Genomic DNA, 12,500 nt, shown 5'->3' on the forward strand with positions numbered 1-12,500 from the left:
CTAACCTACATGCGGTGAGCGAAAACTGTTGAATATTTATCTTCCCGACGTCGAGCAAATTAAATAGACAGGCGAGCTCCGTTGTTAACTGTGAGATATTACTATTTACATGTGATATAAAAAGTTTTAAAAAGTTGTGAACCGACTGACCGCTTCTCTAAAAAAAAAAAAAAAAAAAAAAAAAAAAGCCTTTCTTGGACATACACCAAAAGCAAACATACATTTTCGCTTTTATATATATATAGATAATTTTATATATATAGATAATTTTATATATATAGATAATTTTATATATAATTTTATATATATATATATATAGATAATTTTATATATATATATATAATTTTATATATATAGATAATTTTATATATATAGATAATTTTATATATATATAGATAATTTTATATATATATAGATAATTTTATATATATATAGATAATTTTATATATATATATATATAGATAATTTTATATATATATAGATAATTTTATATATATATAGATAATTTTATATATATATATATAGATAATTTTATATATATAGATAATTTTCATAAAATCAACAGTAGATTCTCAACAGTGCAATATAGGCAACAACGTATTGTGGACCAAGTTACTGCAAATAGTCATATAAAGCCTTTTTCCAGTACACTGCTGGAAGAATTCATAACCTGAACAGATGATCAATCGATTAGATAAAAAAAAAAAAAGGCCTTTTCATTGATTTCGATAACAATAAAAGTATGGGAGAGTGGGGGGGGGCATTTGTTGATTCTCATTCAATCCTGGACAACGCCAGGTCCCCTTGCTAGTTTCTAATTAAAATTTACTGTTTTTGTATTTCATGGTCGGGTAAGTTCGTTGTTCCATTGAAACGTCTGCTTATGACATTCATACGCAAAAAAAAATACGATGAAAAAAAAAAAAAAAAAAAAAAATTGTGCCTTAAAATATTTTACAAACTTATTTGTTTGCAGATTTTGGGACAATTATTTTTGATTGTGTGTGCGTGTTTTTTTTTTTTTTATAACTAATTTTGAGAAAATCAGAAAATGCATGGACATGAAGATAAATATAACCCAATGAAAATAACAAACAATATATGGGATCAACGAACACCACAAACTTAACATAACACAACAACAAACAGAAACAAACACTAAAACAACACAAAAACGAACATAACATCAAACAACATAAAAATAATCAACCATAACAAAAACAAACACAATATAAAAAACACAAAAACAAAAAAATAAATGCAACATAAAAAAATACAAACACAAACAAACAAAACATAAAAAGAAATGAAACATAAAATAAAACAAACAAACATAAAAACAAAAAAAAAACAAAACATAATAAACAAACATAAAAACAAACAACACAAAAACAAAACATAATAAACATAAAAATCATAACAAAGTGCGACAGAAAAATAAGTTCAGATTTAAATGAGAAAATAAGAGGAACAAAATAGTTCTCTCACTGTAATTTCCGATTTGCTAAAAAAAAAAAAAAAAAAAAAAAAAAAAAATGCAAATGGAACGTACCGGTGTCCCGTTTTTTCCTTTTTGGAGGAGGAGATTCCTCGGCCGCGACGGCCGCATTGATTGTATTTAAAGTGTTACTGACATTCATCAGTTGTTGACGAAGACGGTCATTCTCAGCCATAACAGTAGTTTTATCTCGTTCAAGACTCGCAATGTATTCTGATGTTTGTTGCAAGATGGCCGCCTAAAAGAAAAAAAAAAAAAAAAAAAATTGAAAACACTTAATTTTGTGAACATAACTCAAAATATTCTATGGATTGAGATTTGGTTTATTTTTGTTTTAGGTTTCCAGGTTGACGTTATGAATAGGAGTTGATCTGGTTTCCTCATGAGAATAAAATTAAATGTTTAAGCCATAGATACAGACTGGTAGACCAGTGTGAGAAACACCAAAAGCCACACGCTAAAAGATATGACCAGCTCGTACTGTAACAGACTGCAGACGTGTGTATGAAAATGCATATGAAATACGAAATGACATCACCAAAAAGATAAAGAAAAAAGACTAAAAAAAAAAAATAAATAAAAAAATAAAAAACTAACGTAAGGCAAACGAATGATGTTAAATGTAAAAATGGGAAAAACAAAAAAAGAAAACAGAAGAACGGACGTTAAAACCTTCAAAAAATCTGAAAAATGCCCCCCCAATGGAGGGGAGGGGGGTAATGAAAACATAAGAATAAGCTAAGTGAAAAAAACAGAAAAATGAACGTAAAAAAATCTGAAAAAAAAAAAAAAAAAAAAAAAAAAAACGTGAAAAATGGCTTAAATAACCCTGCTTCAATATCAAAATTTTAAAAAATCGAAAAAAAAAAAAAAAAAAAAAAAAAAGACATCTCACATCACGATTCGAACCCAAAACCTTTAGATAATGAGGCTGCGCTTTAAGCAACTGAGCTAAGACGTCCACGAAATTAGATTGTTTTTTTTTTTTTGTTTTTTTAAATCTTTAAACTAAATCAGGTTCCGACGTCATTTGCGCATGCATAGAACCGAACTCGTCATGAGAGGACGGTTTTTACTGACCCCCCCCCCCCTGTAGAAAGCTGCTGATTTCAGAGTGAAGAAATTAATGTTTTTGGCCAATTTTTCGATATTTGTCGGGTGAAGGTTGGAACTTTAAAATGATACCGATCTGGCAAAAATCCGTGACCCGTGTCGAAAGTTTTTGCGAGACCTACAAACACACATACATACATTTTCGCTTTTATATATAGATTGCATTTTTTTTTTTTTGTATTTCATTTTTTTTTAATTACATTTTTATTATAGCATTTTCATTTTTTTTTTTTCATTTTTTAAATTTATTTATTGCACTTTTACCCCAAACCAGGCACAGTGTCACTTTGATGTAAGAGGCATCTGGGACATAATTTGTTGAAATCTGAGCAGCAATATGTCGGTTTACATTACACTTGAACCTCTACATGTCAGTAGTCAGGGAAACAGGAACCCGGAAGGGAATTCCAAAGTCTAGCAGTCTAAGGAAAGAAACTATTAGAGTAGAAGGATTTTTTACATCTAGGGGTTTCTAGTGTGTAGGGGTGGGATTTTGCTTATTGTCGGGAGAGTATTTATGTCAAGGGGGTACAAGGACCTGCAGTTCGTCAGAGCATCTACCATTGAAGTATTTATTATTTGTCTTCTGTTCTTTGTGACGTGCTCTGCTACAACGTATTGGGTCCCCGTGTGTAAACGCGGGTAACATTACATTACCACGAGTACCCGTCCAGTAAGGTGACTTACTATATTATCACTTAAAATAAATTTCTGTCTAAAATATGACCCAAAACTCCCCAGAATTGTGTCAAGCAACAGACACGAGAATCGGCAACAAACTTTAGTCATGCGGCAGGGTTAGCAGGGTGATGATGGTGATTAAAGATACAGACCGTTTTCAAACCCAATTTGTTGCACAAAAACACTTCCAATTAGGGATGTTGGCAACCTTCAATGGGGTTCGTTCCTCTAAGTACCCGGAAGACCAGGAAACATTTCCTTATAATCAGTAGATTTTTTTTTTTTTTTTTTTACATAGGCATCACCACTTATCAAGGCCCAGAGGCCACTCGAGGATAAGGGTTAAAGAGTGTACAGTAATCAATTGGACAATACAGTACTCATTAGCAATGGAAAATTGGTAACTTAAGTGGAACGGTTCATCAAGAACTTGTTTACGTTGGACTTGAAGACGACCATATTGTAGTCAGCTGGAAAGCAGGCAAACGGAAGACAATTCCACAGGCGTGCAGTTCTAAGAAATAAGCTTTGTTCATGGAATCTATGTTCAGGTTTAGGTACAGATAAAGAGTGTGGGAAATTATTGATAGTGTTTTCAGTTAGACGAGTTTCTTGTGAAAGTTTGACTAGGAGGGGGACCATAGATTGGCGTTCAGACGAGCACTTGCCATGAAAATAACCATAAAGCAGAGACAGACTCTCAACACCTCCTCTGTGAGAAAGAGGTTGAAGGGAAGAGAAAAAAGCATCCCCTACGAGGCTACGACGTCTAAAGGATATATTGTAGACAAACTTTTAGAAATATATCATTTTTATTTTTTCACGGTTAACAAACTAAAGAGAAATTGTCGTTTGAATCCGAAAAATTAATGGTTAAAAAAAAAATCAATTTACCTCCATGATGGTACGAGCGTAGAGAATTTGTTTTTATACTTACACTTTAGAAATAGATCGCAACTTGTTGAAAATAATCGTGAAAAAAAAAAGAAAACAAATTTATAGTTAGATATTTAGAGATTTATAAAGAATCGAAATCAGGAATTGTATTGGAATCGGAAAAATACTAGAACCGTCCCATTACTGATATACACACATGCACAATAAATATATAGGAATTGGTATTAAAACTTTTGGAAGTATTATTAAGAATTTAAAAACATTGAATAAACACAACACGTTAAACATACAAAACTTTTAAAGGTGCAGTGAACAAAGTACTATGGTATCCGATGCACAACGAGGAATTAATTGAATGCAAAAATGAGCACAAATTTAACCACATTCAACCATCAATTTGACATAAAAAAACTAATTCTAAGTCAACAGGTCATAACTCTTACCTATTTTTAATGGTTTAAAAAGTCTAGTGTATAAATACTAGTTATATTACTACTAGTAGGCCACCTGGCGTTGCCCGGTCGTAAGATACGCTTAAATATGATATTTTAATTTATGCAGATTTTGTCTTTATTATTGTTATTATTAAAGAACCAATTATCTATTGATTATTATATTGTACCTAATATATTGTAGTGGCCCCCTTGGCGTGGTCCGGTCATAAAATATGCTTATATATATATATATATTTATTGATGCCGATTTCGTATTTATTATTATAGAGCAAATACTCTAGTGATTATTTTATATTGTACCATTTATATAGCAGTGATTTTAAAAGTAAAAAAAAAGAAAAGAAAATGACTTCGTATCTATCTACATGTTGGCATCTGTGAATACCATCTTGGCAAAATAAATAAATAAATAAATAAAAATTTGGTTAAATAATCCGATAATCAATTTCATTGCTAACACAATATTTTTTTTTGGGGGGGGGGGGCTTATGTAGAATAAGTACCTTGTTATATATTTTATATGCAAACGCTGGCAATGAAAAATATCTGTTATTATGAAGATAATTGGATGAAAAAATTAATTAAAAAAAATGGAACTGTTCCTTTGATTTTTACAAATAAAAAACAACAAATAATTGACAATTTAGGAAAGTTAAAAAAAAAAAAAAAAAAAAAAACTGATTGTAAGGTAAGTTTCATGAATAAATATGAACTTTTTTCAACAACTGATAATAAACAAGAATTTTTGGATCAAGTAAAGATTAGATATCCCGTAGCAGACGACAAATACTGGCGCACATTTCAAGTGACACCGGTTGTTTGACCTTGACATTGCCGTTGGTTGTTTGTAAACATGTCAAATAGCAGACATGGTCGAATGTTCACGAGCAACATTTTTTGAAAAACATATTTACAAGACTTTATAAGATTAAAAAGAAAAAATATATATTTACAAAACATTTTCTTTAATATTAAATATTTACAAAACTTTTAAGGATTTAAAAAAAAAACAAAAAAAAACGTTTTTTCTATTCACGCAAATCTTTTTACTGTAAGTAATAAAACGAACGTATTTAAACAAAACATATTTCAATAAATGGGTGTCTTTCTGAGTGCATGTTTTTTTTTTATATATATTTAGAGAACTTTTTAATAAAACTAATAATAATAATAATTTAAATAAATAAATCGTAAATTTTTACCATGTGCCCCAGCGTATTATAAACATCCCGATCTCCCTATGTTAAGAACGGCTTTCAGAATAAACACCCCCCAACCTCAAAACCTGTTCTTAACATGGGGAGGTTGGGGGTGTTTATACTACACTGGGACAGGTCGTAAAAAATACCAAATAAATAAATAAACCAACATTATAATTGAGAATTTCAGATGATGTCAATTAAAAAATACATAATAAAAAAAAAAAAAAAAAAAAAATTAAATAAAATTATTATAACCAAACTTTGTAATGGCAGGAAAAAAATATAAAATAACTGACTTGTTCGGATTTTTGCGACCAAGATTAATTTTTATGTACAGTGACCCCCCCCCCCCCATTTCTTTGTGCGTTTTTAATACAATTTCAATATTTATTTAAAGTGCGATGTATGTAGAGGTCAGTGAAGGAGAAATCCTTCTAGACCGAGGCAATTTTTAAGTAAGATAAAATCACAAGTATAAGCAACAAGTATAAACAATCGAGATTTAAAAAATATATTTTATTCACATATCTTTTATAACTTATTTTTCTAAGATGACGTGTAGTATCACAAGATACAAATCTTTTTATAATTTTCATTTTTATTAAAAAAAAAAAATAAATAATAAAAAAAAAGCTTGCTATTTGCTTACTTCACCATGAAGGCAAATTAAGTACAAGTTTAGCGTCCAAAATTCTCAGTTTCTAATGTTTAGTAATTAATATTGTTCATTCTTTTTATTTTTTTAAAATTTTTATTATAATTATTATTATCATTATAAGTTTTATTAAAAAGTTCTGTAAATATATTAAAAAAAAAAAAAAAAAAAAAAAAAGGCACTCAGAAAGACACCCATTTATTTAAATATATTTGGTTAAATTTACGTTCGTTTTGTTACTTACATTAAAAAGTTTTGTGTAAATAGAAAAAAGTTTGTTGTAACTATTTCATATTAAAGAAAACGTTTTGTAAATATATATTTTTTCTTTTAAATCTTATAAAGTTTTGTAAATATATCTTTTTAAAAATGTTGCTCGCGAACATTCAACCATGTCTGCTATTTGACATGTTTACAAACAACCAACGGCAATGTCAAGGTCGAACAATTGGTGTCACTTGAAATGTGTGCCAGTATTCGTCGTCTGCTACGGGGTATCTAATCTTTACTTGATTCGAATTCTAAAATAATTTTTATGTCCAAATTCAGATAAACATTTTTTTAGATGTCCTTTTCTCTTGCCTCTTTTGCACAAAGGAGTCGTTGCAAGCCTGTCTCTGCTCTATTGTTATTTTTATGGCCAGTGCTTGTCCAAGCTCCAATCTTTAGTCTGCCTTTGCCAAACTTTCACAAAAAACGAACTTGTCTAGCTACAACCACTATAAACAATTTTTCCCACTCTCTACCTGTGCCTAATTCTAAACACAGATTACATGAACAAAGTTTTTATCCTAGTAATGCTCGACTTTGGAACAGTGTTCCACTGGCCTGCTTCCCGGCCGATTAAAACATGGTAAACGTCAAGTCCAATGTAAACAAGTTCTTATTGAGCTGTTCCCTTTAAATAATCCAAATTCTACCCAATTTCCACTATTAGTGATTACCACACTACCACTTTACATTCAATAACCCTTATCCTCGAGTGGCCTTTGAGCCTTGATAACCCCCGGGGGGGGGGGGGCTCCTTTGCTGCGATTTCACTGACTGTGCGTTTCAAAACCTTTCGGCATTTGCTGCAAACTGCCTGGAAGATTTCGGCAATGGCATGGTCCTTATATCGCATAAGCATCTTTCTTATTTCGTGCGAAAAATAAAAATCTACGAAACGTTTGCAGTACAGACGACAGTTGTTTCTACCAAACTTCCCTTTGTTGCATCATTAGTCAATAGGAACCCCCCCCTTTTTTGTCTCCCCTTTGTTAAATGGAGGAGGAAAAGAGGCGGTTACCATGGTTTCAGCAATAGAAAAATCAGCGTATCCCTTTCAGCATCTCTTCATTGGTATGCGGCAGCAAATATGCAGGTGTGTGCGCGACCTAACAAGTTGTCTTTAGAGAAAATTACCCCCCACTTCCATCGAGGCATTAACTTTGGCGGGATATTTGCTTTACTGTTTTATACAAGCAAGTCAGTAGGGTGGTATGGCAGTGTCAGGGCAAAAGGAATTGTTCATCGCCAGATGCAGTGGCCACGATATATAATCCCCCTGTTTTATCAGTCAATACACGGAGCATAATCACGTTGACACACTGGTTCCCATTAGAGCAACAAAGTTAAGCAACGTTGAGCCTCGTCAGTGCTAAAAAGAATGACTATATGCTGTATGTGTTTTGAATCCTTGACATTGAATATTTTTTTGCAGGGCTTTCTTTACATTGCGAGTGGAACAGTCGCATTTGCACGTGAGTTTTACAAGTGTCGACTGGAAATAATAAAATGCTTATCTTTTGACAATTTGACATTTGATAAATCGAGAGAAGGATAGCTTGCGCCAGTTTCTCAACCTGGTATTTTACCTTGCGGTAAAATACTCCATACATGGGCAAATGGTGGCCTTGTAGATGTACAGCGTACTTTCAGGCATAAGTAACTTCATTATTTGACTCTTCGGACTTCACTCCGACCCAGCCACAGCTGGGATCACAGATTCTTCCTACCGGATCTTACAGAGTTTTGATGCTTTAATTCCCTTTAGAATTCTTAAAATACTTTTTAATTCATAGAACAAAATTTTTTTTCTTTTTTTTTCTATTTTTGAAATTCATGCTAACCAATAATACATTTTTTAAAACTGGATATTTTATATTTTTATCCTCTGATAAAAAAGAGCCTTTCTTTGAAAATTCATGGTTAAGTATTTTTCATAATTATAATTCCTCGTTTGAATATTTGATGGATTAATAAATAAATAATTTATTCAAATTTAATCACTTTTTTTTTTTAATTGCTTCATTGAGTTGTTTTTGTTTTTTAATTGCTTCATTGAGTTTTTTGTTTTTTAATTGCTTCATTGAGTTTTTTGTTTTTAATTGCTTCATTGAGTTTTTCTACTGCTATGTTTTAATATGAAGATAACATTTATCATTGTAATATATTTTAGACATGATTCCAATATTACCCCCCTCCCATTATGAGCATAAAAATGAGTGCGTTCCCAATGAATTGTTTATAGCTCTAGTATTGAACTATCGAGCTATCTAAATAAACTTGGTATTAATCAATATTTATATTTGAATACAAAATCGGAAAGTTTTTTTTATTTCAATAATCACAGTTTTATTCAAACGACTTTTGGGTTTGTATTACTGTACACATAGATTCGAACAAGTTATCAAAAATAAATATATAACAAATAAATGTTATCAAAGGCAAGATAAGTTACTTTTCTACCTAACTGGATATATTTTTAGTGTTTTTATTTAATGTAACATGTTTATTCAGCTCGAAAAACAGTGTTTACCGATGTATTGGAAAAATTAATAATGGTGCTTGACCCTCTCTTTGACATGGTAAATTTGGGAAAAGGAGTTAAAAATAAAAACTATACAAAATACTATTAGAAACTTGCTCAATATATGTTACCGCGACATAGGCTGACATATATTCGATGGGTTTTTAACAGTATTTTGTATGTTTTTCAAGCTGAATAAACATATTCCATTAAATAAAAACACTAAAAAAGTATCCAGTTAGGTAGAAAAGTAACTTATCTTGCCTTTGATAACATTTATTTGTTATATATTTGTTTTTTGACAACTTTTTCGAATCTATGTGTACACGCCCGGACTTTTTATAAAATTTTATGTTTACAAATCTATTTTATTGCTTATAAAATAAAAAAACAAAAAAAAAACACACACACACACACACAGGATATGATTTGGAAATCTTAGGTAAGATGACCCCCCCACCCCACCCCCGGAGTGCTTGAGGTATTTCGGTGAATGAGAACTTTAGCTTGGATCAGTATAGACTAGCAAAGGTACAGTGATGAGGATGACTATAGACACCCCCCCCTCCCCAATCTGTGAGTGGCCTTGTGCCTTGTTTGTTTATTACTGTTTTGGTTGTAAACTTTTCAGATTGAATAAAAAATATATAACTCAAATAATCTCATACACATATTTGACCAACCAACCAACCATTACTTTACCATATAAGTATATTAAAAAAAAAAATATGGATTTAAAACGAGTAATGTTTTTTTTTTTTTTTTTTTTTTTTTTTTTAAATCAAACTCAATCTGAAGAGAAAGAATAATGTCAGATGGTAAAAAAATTGGGGAGAAAAAAAAAATGGTGGATAGGATTAGGAGGGGGGGGAGAACTAGGTCAAAGTGTGTGTGCATAAGGAAGGGGAGATAAAGAAATAAAAGAAAGGGGGGGATGGCGAGTAGGCCATAATTCGGTCATGAATCCTAACATTAGATAAGTCACTATGCTCCCCCCCCCTTTATTATCACAAAGGGTCCATAGAGAAAGGGGTAAGAGGAGGGAGTTGGTTGGAGGAGGGGTAAACTTGAAGTGAGGTGGGTAGAGGAAAGAAGGATAAGGTAAGTTCGAAACCCTAATAGGCCCAATTTCCAGGTGAGAGATGATCATGATGCTGGGGGTGGGGTGAGGTGAGGTAGATGTTGATTGAAGGATACCCCCCCCCCTGCATTTCCAACCAGAAATAAGAGAGAATGAATTTTGCCAAGAAAACTCCTGACTCAGCCCCCACCCATAAAAGGATAAAAAGATCCCTTCCTCCTCACCAATATATTTCTAAGTAGGTCAAAGGTAGACTTCAAACAAGTTGAAGGTTTAGCTGGCCTACTTTCATGTTCCAATAGCCCAGTGTAAGGGGCTCTACAATGAGATCTCTTCAGTGCAGTTGTAAGGACCACTTAAAACAATGACAAGATCAGCAGAGAAAAAAATTGGGGCCATTTTCAACTCCCCCTTACTTCGAGGATAAAGGTTAATGCGTGTACGGAGTTATCGGAAGAGGGGGGGGGGGAGACTACATCGTAATAATCGTTAATATCGGAAATTTGGTATAAGTTGATTATTTAAGAGGAAAGGCTCAGCAAGAACTTGTTTACATTAGACTTGAAGACAGTCATGTCGTAGCTAGCAGGAAAGCAAGCCACCGGAACAAAGTTCCACATTTAGGTTTGGGCACAGATAGAGAGTTGGGGAGACTGTTGATAGTGGTTGTAGCTAGACGAGGTTTTTTTTTTTTTGGCGAAAGTTTGGCGAGGGGGGGGGGAGACCATAGATGGAAGCTCAGATGAGCATGAAAATAACACAGAGACAGGATAGCAACGTCTCTTGCAGCAAAGAGAAAAGGGTATCACCGACCAGATTTTGATTGCACGAGGATTCCTCACATATAAATGCAAGCAACCCAAACAATACAATTGCAAATTACTTAGGATTTCTACCCAGTACTGGCTGACAGAACGAGAGCATGCTACCCAGGTGGATGAACAAGTTCAACAAAAAGATTCTCGAGTTTGAAAAGACACACCCGAAGAAGATTATAATCGACCGAAACGTTGTGTAAATAAAACGCAAGATGAGAACAGTAGTCCGAAGAATGTAAATCTTTTCCAACATTAAAATTTGTTTCTTTTGTTGGATTTGACGGCATATCAACCCTTAGGGTCATTTTAATTTCTAGCTGACATGAGTAAGATTTTTTTTTTTTTTTTTTTTTTTTTTTTTTTAAGTTTTTGATAAAGGCTAAATTTTTAAGATATGAAAATATGGCGTGGGTGTTGCCAATTTTTTTTTTTTTTTTTTTTTTTTGAAAAGATCCTTAATATTTTTTTTTAATCATATAAAGTGTTCTTTATTGTTATGAAACCGGTGCAATCCATTAAAATTTGCCTTATTGAGAGTGAGGTTTGACACGGTATACACATCGGTTGGTCATCCTTTCTCAAAAAACAGGAGTTGGTCAAATGATCCTTTCTTTTATTTAATTTTTCTTGAGTTAAAGTTCTCAGAAATCAAGCAACCATTTTCATATGTTGTAGTATATCTTGCGTTTTGGTCTCTTGGTCTTACTGGATTCAAGGACAAGAATTCATCTAGTCTGGTGGAGTATCCAGCTTTGTGCTATTACTTGAGGTAACATCACTTAAGGAAGCTGCACCATTCCTCGAAAAAAGCCATGTGGAAGAGATCTTATTTGGGCCACAATTATTATGAAATTTTTAAATGTTTGATCAGGATTTACTTGTAGATGGAAAAGTATCCTTGTTCCAGGTTGTTCTAACCCACCCCTGTACAGAGAGACCTTAGACACTCGAGGATAGTGTCTAGTAGGCATTCAAGTTCTCTCTTCACTATAAGTCACCATGTGCAAAAGCTCTCTTTCCCCCTCTAACTCATCATGTGAGAGAAAGAGAGGGAGATGCTGCGCATTCAATCGGTCCCACCAAAAAGACCCCCTCCCCCTCTTCCCACATTGAGATTCAGTTAAGCTTGAAGGGAGAGACAACAAAGAAGAAAGGGTGGATAGGAGGAAAGGAAAGCAGGGTGAGCAGCCACTGCCCCTCCCTCTTCTCCACTGCAAAATATTCCTTCATCACTCACCCACCCCTCCCCCTTGGTGATGAAGTTAAATAGAATCAAGAGGATGGTGATGGTTGTAGATCTAACAACCCC

At 32.7% G+C, this 12,500-nt stretch overlaps 1 protein-coding gene across 2 annotated transcripts in view; it reads right to left on the bottom strand.

Moving 5' to 3' along the window:
* The window catches only part of LOC145263635 (uncharacterized), an 83,438-nt gene that overhangs the window by 3,068 nt on the left and 67,870 nt on the right, over nt 1-12,500 (bottom strand). For both annotated transcript variants that reach the window (XM_080120489.1, XM_080120488.1), the window contains exon 3: nt 1,553-1,736. In XM_080120489.1, coding sequence (XP_079976615.1) covers nt 1,553-1,736 — 184 coding nt within the window. The remainder of the gene's footprint in view (nt 1-1,552; nt 1,737-12,500) is intronic.

The sequence above is a fragment of the Euprymna scolopes genome, chromosome 39 (genome assembly GCF_053919585.1).
Source record: "Euprymna scolopes isolate OS-2025 chromosome 39, ASM5391958v1, whole genome shotgun sequence".
NCBI lineage: Eukaryota > Metazoa > Mollusca > Cephalopoda > Sepiida > Sepiolidae > Euprymna > Euprymna scolopes.